At 38.3% G+C, this 19,744-nt stretch overlaps 1 protein-coding gene across 5 annotated transcripts in view; it reads left to right on the top strand.

Annotated features, from left to right (window-relative positions):
• The first annotated feature begins 3,213 nt into the window (after positions 1–3,213).
• ppfibp2b (PPFIA binding protein 2b) overlaps positions 3,214–19,744 on the top strand; it is a 65,026-nt gene continuing 48,495 nt past the window's right edge. For all 5 annotated transcript variants that reach the window (XM_086073273.1, XM_086073272.1, XM_086073275.1 and 2 more), the window contains exons 1-3: positions 3,214–3,429; positions 16,544–16,643; positions 17,975–18,183. In XM_086073273.1, coding sequence (XP_085929399.1) covers positions 16,562–16,643; positions 17,975–18,183 — 291 coding nt within the window. In that variant the 5' untranslated portion in view covers positions 3,214–3,429; positions 16,544–16,561. The remainder of the gene's footprint in view (positions 3,430–16,543; positions 16,644–17,974; positions 18,184–19,744) is intronic.

Genomic DNA, 19,744 nt, shown 5'->3' with positions numbered 1-19,744 from the left:
ATCCTACTTAAATCTAAATCAATACATTGTTTTTCAAACATTATCACAAACATTTGAACGTGAAGATATATTTTAAATTTCTTTACACGTTTTTAAACATATTGCAATGAAAAAAAAAAACTATATTGCCAATATAATATAAGCATTTGTTTTGTTTTAAAATCAGGGTGGAAAAGTGGCTCAAAGTCTAATACACAAAATTACAAAAATAGTTTAAAAAACAAATCCAGACACTGCCTGCCTGCGGTGCATAAACCAAAACACAGAAGAAGAAGAAGAAGAAGAAGAAGAAATACACCAATTTCTAATTTCCCAGGACATGTCAAAAGTCTCCAGAGTCTTTATTTGTCCACTGTTCACTTGCAGCTTTAATTGGCCTGTCTGGGACGTTTCTGTGTGGAGACTCAACGTTTTACTTCCAGCCAAGCCATGGAGGCAAGCGAAAATCAGTGGCATATGCAAATATAGCTGTGCTAACGTGTGCTTCTGATTGGTTGGCTGCTTTCACGCGCGATCCTGTTGCATGCTTCTTTGAATGTCAGTTTGAATGTTGTCTTTACAAACAGCAAAGAAAAACATAGTTTAGTTACAGTTACATACTTACTGACTCAATGAGTCAAGTAAGTATCCCTTTAACTACTTGACAGTACTGTACTAGCCATACAACGTCTTTTGGGGCCAAGAGGTGTTATTTATTATTTCCCTACATTTTACTCCAAAAGACCAAGGATGGAGCAGCTCAGCAGCCCATTAAGCACTTCTAATATAGACTGCAAACTAGGTTTTACATGATCAGGATTTTTTGGCTGATCAGCTGTCAACGAGTTTGAAAAAAATAAATAAATCACTGATTCGATCAGAAGATGAAGCAATATATCTATTAAAAAAAAACAAGTTTATTTTTAATCTACAGTCGACTGGGACTGCCCGGCCCACGAATATTAAAATCCATGTATAATTGACGTCAATTGAAATGCTAATAAACATTAAATAACACCTTATGTCTTATTTCATGGTGCCGTTCAATGACATTGATCGATCAGACTTTACAGTCGATCACTCGATCACCGATTTTGCTAAATATTCTCCGATATGGCTTAGCCGATCAGATCGGCGTAAAGTCTACAGCAAACCGAACCAATTAACATCAGTGGCAGAGCTACTTGGTAGCCGTGCAGAGCACATTTTATAAGAATATGTCTTTAAAATAGAATGTTGGATTCTTACGGTCAATGTCAGTTATATCTATTATTTTCACACCATAACAAGCAAACAACATTAAATGCATTTTAATAATGAAACCCTGATTGCAAAGGGGGCTGCAAGAGCACACCTGGTAGACAGCCTTCCCCTTCTCTGCTGCACAGTAAGGAACTCTGTTGCACTAGAGAGTAACGTCACACGCCACAATGGGAGCTCCCCAGCACTCCTCATGCAGCTACCCATCAATGGCCTTTGCCATCTAACTTGGGCCACTCCAGCGCCTGTGCCCACCCTGGCCAGCAGGATGGCTAAGCAATGAGCAAGATTTTCATTCCTGTCCCATGCAACTACCACAGACAACAATCCTGTCCCGTCCCACTACCGGACCATCAGTGAAAACGACTCCCACTCTTGCTCCTGTTCAGAATGAGTCCCACTCCCGTACCGCTCCCATTTTGGAGGTCAGCTACATTATAAATGACTGCACTTTTTTCCAAGTTTTCTTTCCCCACTGGATAATCCGGCTCCCATCTGTTCCTGTGAACTTTTTAATTTGTACCGTCCCAATCCCGTGATCAAAGCTAGAGTTTGTATACAGTATTATCTTTCCTCCACTGTGCAGGAAATAAGAACGTCACTAACATTCGGACCACAGTTGCCATTCGTTTCCAGAGTGGTCGGAAAAATCCTTAAATATGGGGCCTTCGACAAGGTTGAGGGAATAAGTAGTTCGAAATAGCAGTCAGTGTTAGCACCAAATCTTCAGGCCTCTGCTAGAAAGCAAAGAAAATGTAAGAAAAAGCCTACTTTGAAATGTATTTGGAGTTGATCAATGGCACTTAACAGGCAGGTCTGAGCAGATTCCTCTTTAACAGAGTTGAATGTGATCATTAATTGTGAACACAGCCACATTACAGTTACATGGGGGTCTGAATGTGTGAAACCACATTATTACATTAGTTTATTTTGACTTCCACTTTCAAAAAGATTTTAAAAATGAATAAATTGAGTTATTCAGCAAGGCCCAAGGCGTGAGGCAAATTGTAATAGTAGCAGTAGTAGTGATAATAATAATGATAATAATAATAATATATTTATTAATTAAAGGTTAAGTTCAGCAACAGGCGTTTTTTTGTTGTTTTTTTGCCTCAAATGGCATATCTATAAATAATGTATGGTCAAATTCGTATTGCGCAAGCTTTTATAGGTCAAATTTTAAAACATAATTATTATTTTTTTAAATCCCAAAAAACAAACAAACCCAAAACAAAAAAAATCTGAAGTGGTAAAAAAACAACAACCAAAAAAAACAAAGTAAATACATTTAAAAAATTAGCGTCAAATCATCTCTGATCAAATTTTCTGTTGGTGCAATTTGTAAAAATGAGACCCACAAATGTGGATGCTGTCTGGTATTTCAATAGAGATGAAAATAAAATAACCCATGCGAGTTGCAAGATAAATTACTACCACTAGATGACAGCGTTGAGTTGGATAAATCCAAATGTATCGTTATTGTTATTGCACTTTGAAAGTGTTGTACTATTTATCATATCAAAATTTCCACAGTTTGAATGAAATAAACAAGTATTAACTTTACAATACAATACATGGATATCACATCTACAGATCAGTTATTGATCAGTTGGCAGATCAGTTTTTGATCAAATGTGGGAAATTTAATTTGTCACAGCAGCGATTTTTAAGTACGTCCACGCACGTAATTATAACAATTAGAAACATAGTACTGTACAAATAATAACATTGGCGCATTAAAATACATTGTGTCTAATCTAAAGTATTTTGATGATCATTCTGCAGTGAATTTACTTTCCACTAGCTTAAAAAAAATGAAAAAATTAAATTATATATATATTTTTAAGGGATGGAAGTCATGGACATGTTAAATTCTGTATTTTGTATTGTATGCTACAATTCAATGTTTCCAAAACAGGACGGCAACGTTACTAATTCCAAGGCGTTCTTGAATGCATCATGGCTGTCACATGGCAGGTGGAGTTGATGGAGCTCGCGCTACAGTTGAGCGACTACACGGCAGGCAAGATAAGTGAGTGTCCTGTTCAGCTCACCTTGCGTGCGACACTGTGTTGTGTCACTTTGGGAATGTTTGTGTTTCCGTGTGGACCGACTCCTTTCAGCGGGAGGCGTCTACAAAATAACATATTAAAGGATTTAGTTCGAGAATCGTCTAGAGGTGACGCCTATGTAAGTGACACGAAGCTATGGTGACGTTTGTCTTGTTTTGTCAGTTTGCTGTAAGATAATGTTGTGAAGCTTGAATACAATGAAAATGATCGAGTCTCAACCGTCTGCGTAGTGAAAACAAACTGTGAGCGTGTTGAAAAAGCCTGGTACAAAATAATCACCATGAGTGTTGAAAAAGGGAAGATAGTTCCCTGCTGAAATAGAAGATAATATTTTGCATTATCAGGTATGACTTTTAGGAGTAAAGATGACACATTACTGTGCTGACTTGTTTGTACAGTAGGCGTATTTTTATGGTGGCTTCACTGAAGACTAGATATCTCTTTATCACATTTTTTTGGGACACCACTTATGTTTGGAATACACTCACTAATCATTTCTGTCCAACACTTTAACTTAGTCCTTCAGCGAGGCATCTTGTTTTTCAGGGACATTAAAATGTTCTTTTGTTGTTGTTTTGTGTTTAGCAGTACTACATTATAGATTCCACTTGTGCTCTGCAGGTGCCATGTTACAATGGTGTGTGTCACATGGTTCAGACACACTGTAAATATAATTACTAAAAACAGCCAATGACCACCTTCTTATTTGTATTTTTTGCAAGAAAAAAAAACTATTAAAATTGGAAAATTTATTCAAATTGTGATTATTTGATAGGTCTGGGTATCAATTATTTTATATTCCTCAATCGATTCGCGTTTGATTCACAAGAGTTCAGTTCGAACCAATTTAGATTTTTTTCACGATTCAATTCGCTTTAATTCAATCCGATATTGATTAATGCAACATTAATTCTTCTTAAATATCAAGGACATGACAAAAATTCCACAAACATTGAATTCCAAATAAAATATGGCAGAGGCAGTAACTGGTTAAATGATTTAGTTTATTAATGAAAGTAACTTGTTATAATCACTTAAGTTTTACATAAACATAAGCAAGGATGAGATAAATATTTTCATAATTCAAATTCAGGGGTTTTCCTGGCTCAAATTGAGGCAGATGTGGTATCATCCTGACTATCATGGATGACTACCGATACTAGGTATCGGCGCCAATACCAGTCTTATTTTAAGGTATCTGTACTCACGGCGGTGACCGATACCATTATCAGTAGGGGTGGGAATCTTTGAATGTCTCACGATTCAATTCGATTCAGATTTTTGGGTCTGCGATTTGATTCAGAATCGATTTTCGATTAAGAACATTTTTTGATTCAAAATTATTTGATTTAGAAATGCACGATAATGCTATTTTCAACCGATAAACCAATAATTAAGAAAGTGCAGATGCCGATAACCGATAAGTAAGCCGATAATTGTTTGCAAAATTAACTTGAATACAAATATACTTTCGAGTCTTACTATAAGTCTAACATGTCCAAATGCATTGAAACATTGTGTAAAGCATCATGAAGCTGAATTTTATTGATATCTCTGCTTCAAAGACAACCAGTAACTCATTTTGAGTTTCCAAAACAAAACCGTCATGTTTTAAAAATGCAACAAAAACTGCCAGGGTAACATTTTTCTGAGATACAGTAAAGACAGCCCACATTGTCGACTGCCATGTCGCCATGATGCATCTTCTGTGAACACGAGGTTGTTCGCATTATGACGTCACAAATATGCGACATTACCATAGAAGAGGGGAGGGGTTGAGGAGTTTGGCACAAGCACAACAGATGGACCAATGTGGCATGTCTTCTATTATCTGGTTTATCTGTATGACGTCAAATTGGTCGATAATTGCCGATAATTATCTGCGGATTTCTTTATTATCTGGTTTATCTGTTTGACGTCAAATTGGTCGATAATTGTCGATAATTATCGGCCACCGTTATTATCGTGCATCCCTAATTTGATTGACAATGATTTTTGCTTCAATCTATAGATGTGCAAGGAATTGTAATGATCTACTCCAGTTTGACTCGCTAATGCTAATTAGCGCGCTACTCGCGTCACTTTTACCACTCCAAAGAACGGCTCCACATGGCAAAAAAACCAACTTTTATTGGAATAACTTGATCGTGACTTTTTCCTTCTACTCTCTAATGTGGCTACAACTTAACAGTATATTAGACCGCGTGAAACCACACTGCCCCTAAGTGGCCAAATTGGGTACAACATGAACAGCCTTCCAAATAAGACAGTATAAAATAATTTAAATAAAATCGATTTTGGGACATTTAAAATCGATTCTTAATTGTACAAAATGAGAATCGCGATTCTTATGAGAATCGATTTTTTGGGCAAATAATATATTGGGATGTATAGGTCTTTCTTTAAAATCATCAGTCATTTATGGGTGGGGAATTTTATTTACTAGTGGTATCGGTATTTAATATCAGTAGCGGTGACTACTCGAGTTGCGTATCGGTCAGGAAAAAAAAGGTATCGAACATCCCTATCCTGACCATGCGCCATGACGTGCATGTATTCTATCAATTCAACTGACTCGCTTTCATTTTTTTTTAAAGGAAACTTATAATAATTCCATGTTTCAATAATAAGCATAATAGTTCCAATAAGAATATTATCATGTTAAAGCATTAATTCATTATCAGTCACTCAGGCTGGAGGTGGCCGCCTCTGAATTATGTACACAGGAAAAACCCTGAATAATTGTAAATAAAAATAAAAATATTCTGAATTGTCTTAAAGTCTTAAAGTGCTATAAGTCAGGTCTTTCATTAATATAAGAAATACTTTTAAATTCATGTGAACTCTCAATGTGAAATCTCAAGAAAACAGTAAGATACCCAAAAATCTAACCTTTAAAATTCTAATTTCTTATTAATTTATGGGGAAAAAGAGATTAAAATAATTGATTCATCGTTTTATGAATCAATATCAGTCTCGAAAAAGAAAATCGATTCAATATTGATTATTCAATTTTTATTATTCAATTTTTATAGAAAATTAAAACAATCAAAACCATCTTTTAGAGTGGAGGCCACTATTTGAATATTGTACATCATTTCCACATCACATTGCTTCTATATTTTCTTCTTGTATTGTCAACTTTATTTATAGCATGTCTTGGTCATTGCAACCCCTAGGATAGAGAATTTTTTATTTTTTTTTAACTTTATTGTAACATGTTTATCTCAGTTTGCTCTTTCATGCTCTGTCAGCTTTGCCACATTAAATGATGTGATGTTGCACTGACACATGCTGTGTAATTGCACATCATCAATTTCCGACATGGAAGAGAAAGGCTACGCTCTATGCTTTTGGGGGAATGCGTGTTAGTGCACATCAAAACTAATGAGTGGCTCCCCTCAGATGAAGCATCTGCTGCATCTAACACTGGAGATGCATACACATCACAACACAGGGGACTTGAGAGGACATCTCTTCTGTAGCAAAGCTCATTTAAAAGTGAACAAGTTGAAAGGCATCACTGGCACAGCGAATTGATTACGGCTGCTTAAGGCCAGGGGATGGCATCAGCACTTAAAAACAGCTGATGATAAAATGGCTGTTGAGATGTGGTGCTAGATACAGCAAAATCATAAAAGTTCAATTCAGTGTGCCATATACCAGTTATAAAATATGTTTTTTGGTTCAATATATACATGTAGTCTTCTGCATATCATTTGCATGACGTAGCCATGCAGACATACAGTGCAGGGCAGGGGTGCTCAAGTTCGGTCCTCGAAAGCCCCTATCCAGCCTGTTTTCCATGTTTCTCTCCACTAACACACCTGATTCATGATCAGGATCGCTTCTGCAAAGCTTGCTGATTAGCTGATCATTAGATTCAGCTGTGCTGCAGGAGGGAAACATGGAAAACAGGCTGGATAGGGGCTCTCGAGGACCGAACTTGAGCACCCCTGGTGCAGGGGATTCTCACTGTGATCAAAGCAGCCCACGTGGTACAGAGAGCAGTGTTTTTCCTCCGTTGCGATACAGGACCAGCATTTTTCTGTCATCTTAATTTCTGCAGTTAATCACACAATTATGTGTGTTGTACTACCAAAAAAGAATTTGACTACCGTCTGTTGAGAGCTGAGCTGTTGGAGAAGGATGGAAAAATAGAGAGGTGTAATCAAGAGGGATGAAAAAGCGGAACGGTGAAAAGGGAGTCGGGTTGTTGCAACCATGAAGACAAAGTCTTGCTGCTAATCTGCAAGAAATAATCCTCTGCTTACTGCAGGGATGGAGAGTAAAAAGTCAAAGAAAGAGAGAGGAAGAAGCAAAATGTGATATGACTGCAGTTTCTTAGTGGTTATCTGCTCTGCTGTCAGCAGAAGGAAATGTGGGAAGAAAAAGGGAAAATGGGGAAAGCAAGGATGAGGAAAAAGTTGAGGATAGGGAAAAAGTGCAGGACATGAAAAAAATAGTGAATATCACCCACTTTAGTCTGTTCCTTTTAAAGATCAAACATAAAAAAGTATATCGACTATAACCACAGTGGAGCACATTCTGTTCTCGCACACTGGTCGACATCCAGTGTGTTCATATTAAGTATTATGTTACGTTTCCCCTATTCAATAATGGAAATGGAATCAATAGAAACAATCTGTTCCAGGGTCAAAGTGTGCCAGCATAAAAGTGTTATTAAGTAAACTGGCAGTGTTACAACACGTTTTAAAATAACTATCATACTCTGACACTAGGGCAATACGGACCAGTTTGGCCAGTTTTTGTGAAACTTTACTTTAGGCCTATCCTTCTAGACAAGCTTGAATTCACTGGACTTTGTTTGGTCCAGCTCAGTGCTGTACAGAACGCTGGAGCATGTTTGAGACATTTTCTTCATGCAGCATTCTGTGTGTCTGAAAGTTTGGGGTGCAGAGTGTTATTAATGCAGCCGCCGCCTGCCACCGTGGGGACCTCGGTGGCCATCCCCAGACACAAGACTGTGGCGTATATGTTTGTACGTGACAAAAAGAGATGATTCTTCTTCGGTTACATTTTAAATTTACCATTTTATTTTTTTCAATATATAATTTTATGACAAATAAGATATGCGTTTAAAACAAATGAGCAAAAGTAGTAAAAATAAAGATATAACATTTTACAATAAGGTATAAATAATTCAAACAATACATTGATAATACAAAATACAATAAGAAACAAAGTTCAACAGTAATACAAGAAACAATGATAAATATTTGCATTGGCATCATCTTCGTTCCTTGTGCAGTTGTTTTTCAAGAACGCAAGGCCTGCCGCACGCACTGGCACCAGTGGAAGTTTTATATACAAAGTAGACAGGTGTGTGCTTTTCCAAATCATGTCCGATCAACTGAATTTACCACAGATGGACTCCAATTAAGCTGTAGGAACCGCTTAAGGATGATCAGTGGAAACATGATGCACCTGAGCTCAATGTTGAGCTCCATGGCAAAGGCTGTAAATACTTATGTACACGTGATTGCTTAGTTTTTCGTTTTTAATAAATTTGCTGAATAAATAAACAAACAAATAAAATGAACACAACTAAAACTATATATATATTTAAAAAATAATAATCTTGGGTCCACGGACTATTGAGCTCATGTGCACATTTCAATGGTTCTTCTTCAGACCAGCAGAGGGGACATCAAAACAGGGAACCAGAATTGAAAAAATTGGGGTTTGAGGGGGGTTACTGCAACATTATAAATGATTAGTGATCAGATACAATTACCGAAAAGTAGCTTATCGATTTTTTTTTCTTTTTTATATACAGGTATACAAGTAAGTATAAGACCGGAAAGTCAGGAAAAACGACATCCTCTTCTCTTTGTTGTATAACATGTTAGCCATATTTGGCCACTTGTCAAACATCTACAGAGATGTCAGTTATTTGCAAAAAAGGAATCAATCACCTTCGAAACATCCGTTTCACCAGAACCTTCACAAAGGGCAATTTGTGAGTACAGGAAAATCAGTATGCATGGGAACCTGTGTGTTGGACAGAAACTGTTAACTATTACCACAGAATAGTCACATTCACACAATGGATATCTGTGTGAGCCATTCCTCCTCATTCGACATAGCCTGTTTGGATTAGTGTCACCAGCTAGAGGCCAAACCTAAGCCTCAGGCCCTAAATGCAACTGTGGTGTGTGTGCGTATGTGTGCGTGCGTGTGTGTGTGCGTGTGTGTGTAGTCGAGCCGACGGAAGACACCAGATTCTACTTCACCAATTAACATCAGCAAGACAGCACCTCTGACATTTAAGATTTATTTGTTCTCTGTTATATCCTTGAGCTCAAAATCATCTTCTCTTTTGGCTTCTCCATAAGGGGGTCAACAACTTTACTTTACACACAAAAAAATAAAAATCTTAAATCAGTGATTGGGGGGGGGTATCATACAGCGGGCTAAAAAGAAATTAAAATGTTTTCACGTCGCGCAAAGAGCACACGTCGAGTGATGTACACCCAAAACGTCACGTTGCAGTGTTCACGGTAGTAACCCGACTCGCAACGTTTCACCGCCAGCCAAGTCGCCAAGGCAAACGACTTTTATCAGTGCCATATGCAAATGTTGCTGTGCCAACGCACGCTACAGATCGGTGGACTGGTGGACTTGTTACACGGATGGTTTAGGAGTTCGATTAATGTGTCTTGTCTGCATACATTATGCAAATTCAACTTAACCTCCTCATTTCATTGAAAAATCTAACGAAGATGACGTTGCATCATCGCCGTTCGTGATGAACCGTCTGCAGGGCTAAATTTCTACTATCGCCACACATGTCAACTTTATGCTTCATGTTTCAAGTGTGATTAAATTAAAGACAAATAAAAATGTATCACTGTTACTCAAAACAGCTTTGTATATATTCACAGACGTGTCAGTAGCTCTCTCTCTCGCCCGCGCAGAGCGAATATCAAGCTTTTGATGACTTATGAATGAGCCGGAAGAAGGTCAAAAAGTGGCCGGCTCCATTGACAGCCTATGCTAGTACTGCTTGTTTCGTTCTCGTTTATCTCCGGAAAAAAAACGTGCCGAGTAAACCGAGCTCTTATGGAACTTACAGCAACGACTCCAGACACTCCGACCGTCCACATATGAAGGATGTATTCTTTAGTCGTTTCCTGAAGCCAAAACTTCAGAGGGAGAAATGTGAACAGTGGATGTGGATCAGCTTGTGCGGATGTCTAAAAGAGCAGTTAAACGCCCGCAAAGTGAAGCCTTTTACCTTCACATGTAGTAAACATTTTGTTGGGGCCATGCATGCTTGCTCTTACAATGACAATCCTGCCATTGCCGGCCACCGCTGTCCCTAACAGGTAAGCAATTGGCTTTATTATTATAATATTTTCGTTTGGTGTTGGTTTGGCACTACAGCGACTGCCTGACGACAATAATGAATGACGAGGAAAAATGCTCGTCATTGCTTACTTGCCTGATTTTTTTTTTTTTTTTTTGCCTTTCGTGCAGCTGTTACATAATATGAAAATGTATCTGTAGGGCCTTTTCTGAATGAAGAAAATTGGTTTATAAGTGGGAAGGATATAATAATTGAAAGAATTGAGGTATAACGAGTGTTGTTGGTTGTGCCCAAGAATTCAGAGTTTCCAAATTGTGATCGCTACACACACAAAAAAGCAATAAAAATAACTGTCAAAGACGTAAGACAGCCAGATATGTCAGACAGGGCATATGGTGGTAAAGAAAGGATAGCTTGTTGAAACTGGAGAATGTCAGTGTCAGTTGTGTAGGACGATGTTTTGAGGGGGGGAAAAAAACTTTACCTGTGGATCAGGTCGCCTATTTTCCCCGTCTTTTTCAGCCATCGATTACTCAAGCCATCTCCTTAATTGAACATTTGTATGTTCTTCGACTTCTATACCAGTGAATTTGGCACCAGGGTTATCATTCTAGGACAGAATTAGTAGATTTAGCGCAGTAGAAATCACGCTAGTAGACTGTTTACATGTGTCTACCGTGACTGGCCGGCCGAGTTTGACCCCCTCACGAGACTCATGAATATTAATTAAGTGTGATGACGTATATCTTGGATTGGTCAAGCTGCATCCGGTATGCGCATGCGCTCTATACACAAGTTTAGAGAGAAAAAAAAAAGCAGCTTTTTAACTCATTCACACCCAGTCATTTTCACTGAAGCATGCCCCTTCGCTCCCAGCTGTTTTACTGGATTTTGACAGATTTTGCAAGGCCCACAGAATATTCAGTTCTATTGCTATAAAAACATAACCGGGCAATAGCCAGATTGATATTGTGATTCACTCAAGGTAGTTCTCCACAATATTAATCTGGGACTGCTCCACGGTGATTTGCTCAGAAAAGGCGGGACATTCTGGACAATACTTTAAGCTGATTGGACGATGCAGCATCTTGTACATGTTTGCTTTGACCAATAACCACGGATGAAAAATGTCATCTTGGTTATCGTCAAAGGGGGGAAAAACCTAAACATCTTTACCAGCTAAAAATGCACGAAGCACCTCTTGCTGTTTAACTTTCAACAAGGAAACGGTGAGTAATTTTGCAAGAACAGAATTAATTGCAGCGTCTATTCGTCCATGTTAGGTTTGTTTTTTTCCCCTGGCGTCGGCGCTGACTTCCTGATTTCGTCCCAGATGCATATCCCGCCCCCAAACATATTGTCGCGCTGTGATTGGTATCGGTGGAAATCAACGGGTTCCGTACAAGATGTATTCTCGGGAGTTTGTGAACTCACAAATACAAATACTAAGAATTCATCTTGTAGGTTAATAAAAACATGGAACCTACCAAAAGAAAGATTAGAGTGTCTTCTTTCATCAGGGGGAAAAAAGTATATTTGTATCTGTTTCTGTTTTGCAGCAATTGGCATTAGAATATTGCTACGTTTCATCATTATTCACAAACCTGTTGAAAACACTGGGGAAAAAGAGTTTGCTGCAACAAGGCCCTGGCTGATCTCTTATACTACGCTGCCACCTGCTGGTCGTTTTCTGTAATAACTACCATTGTTTTAAGCGACCTCTTCAGGTCAGAAGCTGCATCAAAGCCTTCTATATTCTCTAGCATTGAAAAACATAAAAAACATAGAAATACATTTTTGGGAGTGAAGGACAAAGTACTAAAAAACGTATTTATATGCTTTTGGGTTTGAATGAGTTAAGGGGGATTCTATACAACAGAAGTATGTTGTGCTTGTGTGTCTGTCTGTCAAGGTCCGTGTCTGTGCATGCAGGGTTGGGAGGGTTACTTTTAAATTCTATTCAGTTACAGTTACATGCTAAAAAATTTAGTTAGTAACGTAATCCAAGTAAAGTGTTAAAGTAATGTAACGATTACTCGCTCGCTCGCTCTCATTCGTAGGAATTGTAATCCCTCAGAATAATCTCCATTTTTTTATAAATGTACCTGTAATCTGAATACATGTTTTTTTCCTGTACTGTAACGGATCACAATTTAAAAAAAAATTGGGGGGGTAATCTGATTACGTAATGGCGGTACATGTATTCCGTTACACCCCAAGCCTGTGTGTATGTTATGTACCAATTTGTCCATATTTGACGCATTATGTAGCTTTGCTGCTAAAGCCGCTCGCACAGTACTTGATGCTTCCGAACCAAACTTGGACCAGACCATCGGAAAGAATAATAGTTATCCACTGACCCCTGCATAATGAGCGATTTTTATGTGTGGACTCCCTGCGATGTGAACGGTGTCAGCGTGTATCGAGTTTTGAAGCTTCCCGTACAATATGTTGCATTGTATAGCTTTTTTAAATCCATAAAAAGCTAGTGTCAGTCAAGGAACACACAGGCCATTACAGAAAGACATGGATGATAATGTTGAGGAAAGTTTTGATATATTGAAAGGCGAATACTGCTCCAATTCACTTGAATAAAACAGATGGCAAGCCACACTCGCACAATTTTACCACAAGCTTTGCTACTTTATCCAATGGTACATATGAAATTACCAGTGTTAAGGAAACCAAGTCCAGAAAAAAAAAACCTGAAACAGTTTGGTTTTAGCCACAGGTGCTTCTACTTAACAGGGGGTGGCGCGCTCGTTTACCTGCCAGTTGATTAGAAACACCTGTGGATTCAACAACCCTGGAAATTATATGGTTAGGTATTGTAAAATACAGTGTATGTGTACTGTTTATTCTGTTATTTCTATGGCGTGGTTGGCAGTGAGCAGCTGTATCTCGACACAGAAATGTATTAATTGTGAGTGTGCCGTGCGTATTCTGTGTGTGTTTCTCCCTTCCTCTGTAAGAGGATTTGGGTGGTATATTTTTCTTACACTGGGGATTACTATGGAAAAAGCAGTGGATGAGGCTGATGAGAAGCACACAACCACACACAATAACAGTAAAAGAACTAGAGAACAGTGCTGTACTCTTAAGAGAAACAAACCAAGCAGTTGACCGTAATAAATAGGGAAAAAGCTGAGAAGGCCAAAACCAAAGCACAGCAGATGAGTCCAGAGCTCAGAGACATTTTCCCATATATTCCTCGATCTCTAGTGACCAGGCATCAATCAGAGATTACAGACTCCACCGAGTTACACTGTTTGTTACTACGCTGCATTTGCCTTTTTATATTTTGTTTCCCTTTGAGATGAGGGGGCTGTGCAACAATTGTGTAACCCTAAGCAGGGTTAGGGGACTGTCTTTGTAGTCCCTTTAATACTGCCTGTCCAAGCCTGCTTTCCTTTGTGTCACTGTGATGTGTGAAAGGTACCAACACCGAATGGGGCAGTGCAGTCATTGCAGTGGCCGAGCAGAGGCAGCATGGCTCTCTGTATTGAAAGCAGTTGTTGCTATCAGTTGTTGCTACTATTTGTACATTAAAGTGACGCCTATGTTTACATTGACGGAATGAATATATTAAGCACTAATTTCATGTTAGTCCACAAACTCCACAAGATGTTAACACCTTGCACTAAAAACACGGCTGTTAACTGAATCATTGTTGCCAGTTTGTTTTGCAATCGTGTTGTGATTAAATGGGAGCAAAAACAAAGTGTCGCATTCATATTTTTGTTTAGTGCTGCCCTTAATTTAAAACTGGCCCTTGAGCAATTGTTTTGTGGATCATTTTGTAGATTTTGATTTTTAATGAAACTTGTAGTGGTCAATAATTATCTCGCAATGCTAAATCGAAAATATTATGTCAGTCAGAGCAGGGGTTTGAGCGTTATACAGCCTGCCGAATGTACTATATTTGGCAAAAAGAGACGCGGTCGCCTTCATTTGTACACTTATATCTCAGGAACTACGAAAACGGGTATTGTTGGAAAGGGAAATCAACAAGAATTCCAAATCTGCAATAATTTAGAAGGTTGGTGCATATTTCAGTAACCTTTAGAACTTTTATTTTAGTTGACCCGTAAAATTGACCTTGTGGTTCATGTGACTTGAGCAAAGTTTTTCATCAAACGTAACCTCTCACATGTTCTCTAGTCTAAAGCATAAAAGATCAGAGGGGTAAATTAAGTTAAGCCATATCCTCAGTTATTCATTGAATATTAAAATACCAATGCTTATTCACTAAATATTCAACTTTCAATGACTACAATGATAACTGGCTGGTGCATATAAGTCGTTGGTTTTGCGTATACACTGAACTTATGCACAGAGTAACATCATTTTTACACATTTATTGTGAGAAGAAGCAGACGCATTAAGAAGAAAACATAAAGCATAATTGTTTGAAAGACATGATTTTCTTTTTTGCATTTATTGTAGTTACACAAGCACATAGTAACTAACTGACTAAATTGTGCCATCACTCTCAGTAACTATGATGGTCCCATATTTAATTTCCATTATACTTAGTACACCCCATCAGCTGTTCACAAATTAGTCCCATTAGTAAATTACTAAATTTAAAATTAATATAATGGAATCACAGTGGTAATGGCTGCACGTTACTGTACATTGACTGTGTGATGATTGTCAGTGTGTGCTGTCAAAGTGAATTGTTGCTAATGTTGATGAGCATTAGGATGATCTGCGGGGGGTTTGATTTCCTCAAAGCAAGATGACATCAGTGTAGGAAAATAGCATAATAGTATTTGGAAGCACAGCCAGTGAGGCTTACTTACTTCAACCATTGTAGATAGGGGTGTGACTTGCCTAGTACCTGGCGATTCAATTCGTATCACGATTCATAGGTCACAATTCGATTCGATACCGATTAATCGCGATACGAATCTATAAATTGATTATTGCGCTAATTTTTTTTTTACTCAAATTTAGAAATTACTAATCAGTAAACTTGTACATGTACACTGTAAGATTTGTATGAAAATTTATTTATTTATCTAAAAATTCCGGCTTATAACTGAGCCACTGCATTTAACAAACAGTCTGTTTCATGTTTGAACAACACTGAAATAAAAATATTAAGGCTTAATGTTCCATTAATATAACATTCTTCCATGCTTAATGTGTGAATCCTAACCCTAAGTAAGAAATTTTGTTGAATATTCCCATAAAAAATGTATGTTTAAAAATCGATTCGGCCGCATATCGAATCGATTCGAGAATTACGCGCTGTAATATCGCGATATATTGCCGAATAAAAAAAATTCTAACACCCCTAATTTTAAATGAGCAAAATATGCATTATTTCTTAAATGTTATTGGTTGCCCCGGGGCTTTGTAGATTGTACCTATTCTAAATATAGCGGACAGATTACATGCAATTCACCATGTTCTCCCATGTGTGTAAGAGGGAAAAGTCTTTTTAGCTGTATACATTCCCCATTGTCTTAAGTGTCATTTATACACCTTCATTCTTGGTACACACTCTGGGTGAAGCAATCCTATAATGTGGCCATTTTCTGTCAAATCTGGCCTTCGGTATATGCACCCATTGAAAATTGGCTGGCAAGTGCAACCAGTCCACGGTGTAGCCCGCCTCGCGCCCCATGTTACCCCTAATGAGGGTGACTTTATAGAGTCAAAAATGGATGATGCCAAAGTGGATATTAGAAGTAGGGTTATTAATGTTTTGGGTTTTGTTTCCAACAACAAGCACAATGCCGGGTCGGTGTTGGCTTCCTGATTTTTCTCTATCGAACAATTTATCAAAATCATTTTGTATTGATATCGACCATTTGTCTAACGCAATACATATTTATATTATTACCCAGCCCAAGTTTTAAATAACTTTGTTAATTTGTCTCTTCTACAGGTGAATATCTGAGGTCTAATGCTACCCACCATTACCATGGAAACTGAGGCTAGTCACATGCTTGAGGCAGCTCTGGAGCAGATGGATGACATCATTGCAGGTATGGAACTACCTAGCAATGCGAGGCGGATTAAAAAATAATGGATTAACCAAACGATCGTCGATCTGAATATGTATTGCAATATGTCCATTTGAATAACTTGTCTATTGACTTTATTCATTTTATTTTTCATTTTTAAAAATGTATTTTATTTCATTTCAGAAGTGGCTGTGTATTTTAATGAACATTCACATATGAATATGCCTGATTATAGTCGTTGGCTAGTTTCCATCTGTAGTCCCATAACAGGGTAATGTAACATTTTAAAGCAACACTAAGGAACTTTCAGTTTACATTTATGGCGGCGCCGTATGGACAAAAGCGGTATTGTTATGCCTGAAGGTAGACCACATTTCCCATGAGGGGAAAGCGCATTGCATCGTTTTTGAGCTCACGCCAGCAACTGTAAGCCAGACCAATGTTGATCCTTGACTGTCCTTTTATCTGGGTAGCTTCCCTTTTCCTGTTTTCTTTTTTGTCTTCTCAGACAAAACCTTTCAGTTGTTTTGCAGCTTCTGCCATGAAAGCAGTAATCGTGTGTCGACATTCAAATTGACTTCCGTCTTTATAACAAATGGGGAAAGGAGGAAGTAACTTATGCTCTAAAGCAGTCAGAACATTTGTAGTTTTTTTATATGGCAGTGTTCCTACCAGCCTCCTCAAAGTTGCTTAGTGCCAGTAAAAATGATACTGACCCCCTCAGGCCAGGGCAAATGTACCATTCAACTAGATTTAAGTCGATGTTTCATCAGAAGCGCAAAACAAAAACATTTTATTAAGGTTGAAAGGTTCCTTAGTGCTACTTTAAGTATACAATACTTTTGTACTGTTTACTCAGCATCAACAAAGGTGATCTCAAGAATTGTTGCCATTTTTTACAGTCTTTGTAATGCGCCAAGGAAGGAAAGGAGGGGGAAAACAAGGAGTGTGATTTGAATACAAATCATTTATTCATAAACTAACGAGGAGAACGTTTTTTAGTAACAGTGTCAATTTTAATTTTTAGTAACAATGTCAAAAATCCTGTCGACTTTGCCCAAAATGGAATGATGTTTCCAAGCAAAAACACAGAGACAACAAAAACAGCACTAAGTGTGCTGTAATGAAACGGCCATTCCGATTTCTGGAATAGTGAGTGAGATCAATACATGTATCGATTGGCAAACTCACACAAGAACCAGACAAGCAGCAGAGTGGCTTCCCATGCAACAATCAGAGCTTTGCTCTACAACTGCTTACTAGCTTGTTCTATAATGAATGCTTTATTTATTTCAGTTGTACCCCAGTATTGAATGTCTTCTCCTCTTGTTTTCTACCACATACACCTTCAGGTTCAAAAGCAGCATCGCTGGAACTCACTAATGGCGTGTATGACCTTGGTTCTGTCGTCAGCTCCGGCCCTCTGCCGGTCATTCAGTTAGCTGTAGACCTCAAACTTGCTTTGGAGCTCCAGCCTAACCAGGAAGACAGAGAGCGCCTTAGAGCACAGTTGCCCACTGAAACAGCAGAGGCTCTCAAAGACTGGCTCCAGAGTGGAGATGTGAGTATAATGTGTGCTTCAATGTCACATCCTTCTCAGCTATCATTATTCTTTGCGTCAGGGTTATCCAAAGCGAGTCATTTATGCTTAGCAGTTCTTTTAAAAGCACACAAAAATTAAACACAGCCCACATAAAAAAGAGGACCATATTAAAAAAAAATATATATTACAAAAAAAGAAGCAGGTTAATCACAGGTCTCAAACTCAATTTAAATAGTATGTGTCAAGGCCGCATCAAGTACACTTGAAACCCGCTATTGGCAGGGAAGAGGGACTGGGCGGGCCTGTGATAGGGAAAATATAATAGACGACTATTGAAATTGAGGGATTTTTCCCCCCTACAAACTAGTGTTGTTCCAATAGCGTTTTTTGGCCCCCAATACCCAGCTTTGCAGTATCGGCCGATACCATACTGATACCTAAGTAGTTTTTTTCTCAACATGAAAAAGCTGTCCTGCCATTGGTTCAGAGCATTCAAGGGCCAATAGGATATCTTAGCTCGGTATGCAGTGAACATGTCACACATCAGTGAATGTCGTGCATGAGCAAGACACAAGATGCTGCATCCAAAGTCCTGTATTAGGGTCAGAATGAATGGTATCGGCATGTTACTTGTTAGTACTCACCGATACCACTGTTTTAATGCAGTATCGGGTTCTCTGCCGATATCGGTATCGGAGCAAGTTTACATAAAAAAAAAATAGGGAAAATAATCGTGGCACGCAATGGAACTCCTCATCCTCCAAATATATTGGGGGGGAAATAATCCAAAAACTATGTGAAACCGTGACTATGCGGGGCTTGACTGTATTCAAATGTTCAAATACAAATACAAATGTATCCAATCTTCTCAATCAATCTCTGAGCATGAATGCATTCAAGATATGTCAGTGTGACTCAGTGCTCAACAAAAAAAACATTTTGTCTCCTGTTTTTCTGGAAATTGGCTGTTCTCGTCACCAGAGGCGGTCCTGCTGCACACTGGGCGAGCCTAAACAATCCCATCATTGAATAAATTAGAGACAAATTTCTGCATTACAATTCTGAGGTTCAGGGATTGAAACTGTGCTCTGCCATTTCCATGTGCAGTTTGTATGTTCTTCCACTGCTTACGTAGGTTTTCTTTGGGTAATATGGCTTCCTCCCACTTTCCAAAAACATGTTTTTGAGGTTAATTGAAGACCTGAAATTATCCGTATTTGTTTGAAAATGAGTGAATGGTTGTTTGTCTATATGTCCCCTGTGATTGGCTGGCAACCAGTTCACGCACGGTGTACCCCACTTCCTACCCAAGGTCAGCTGGGATAGGCTCCAGCTCACATAAACGCCATAGAATTGGATTCGATTTATTTTCATTGTCTGATATTGAAACTAAAGAAGATGTTCCGGTATACTAAACTAGAAGGTACTTCAAGGTAGCATGGAGAAGTATGAATTGCAATGTAGTATTAACCAACATGTTTTTTTCCAACACTGCAATAATCCATCCGTGGTGTTTAAATTCCACATTCTGTTTCTTTTATTCTTCCAATGTTACGTTGTTTACTAATTGAATTTTGAA

The sequence above is a fragment of the Leptonotus elevatus genome, chromosome 4 (genome assembly GCF_054856555.1).
Source record: "Leptonotus elevatus isolate MCC_2025b chromosome 4, RoL_Lele_1.0, whole genome shotgun sequence".
Taxonomy (NCBI): Eukaryota; Metazoa; Chordata; class Actinopteri; order Syngnathiformes; family Syngnathidae; genus Leptonotus; species Leptonotus elevatus.
The sequence above is the reverse complement of the archived record's forward strand: the minus strand, read 5'-3'. Positions and strand labels throughout refer to the sequence as shown.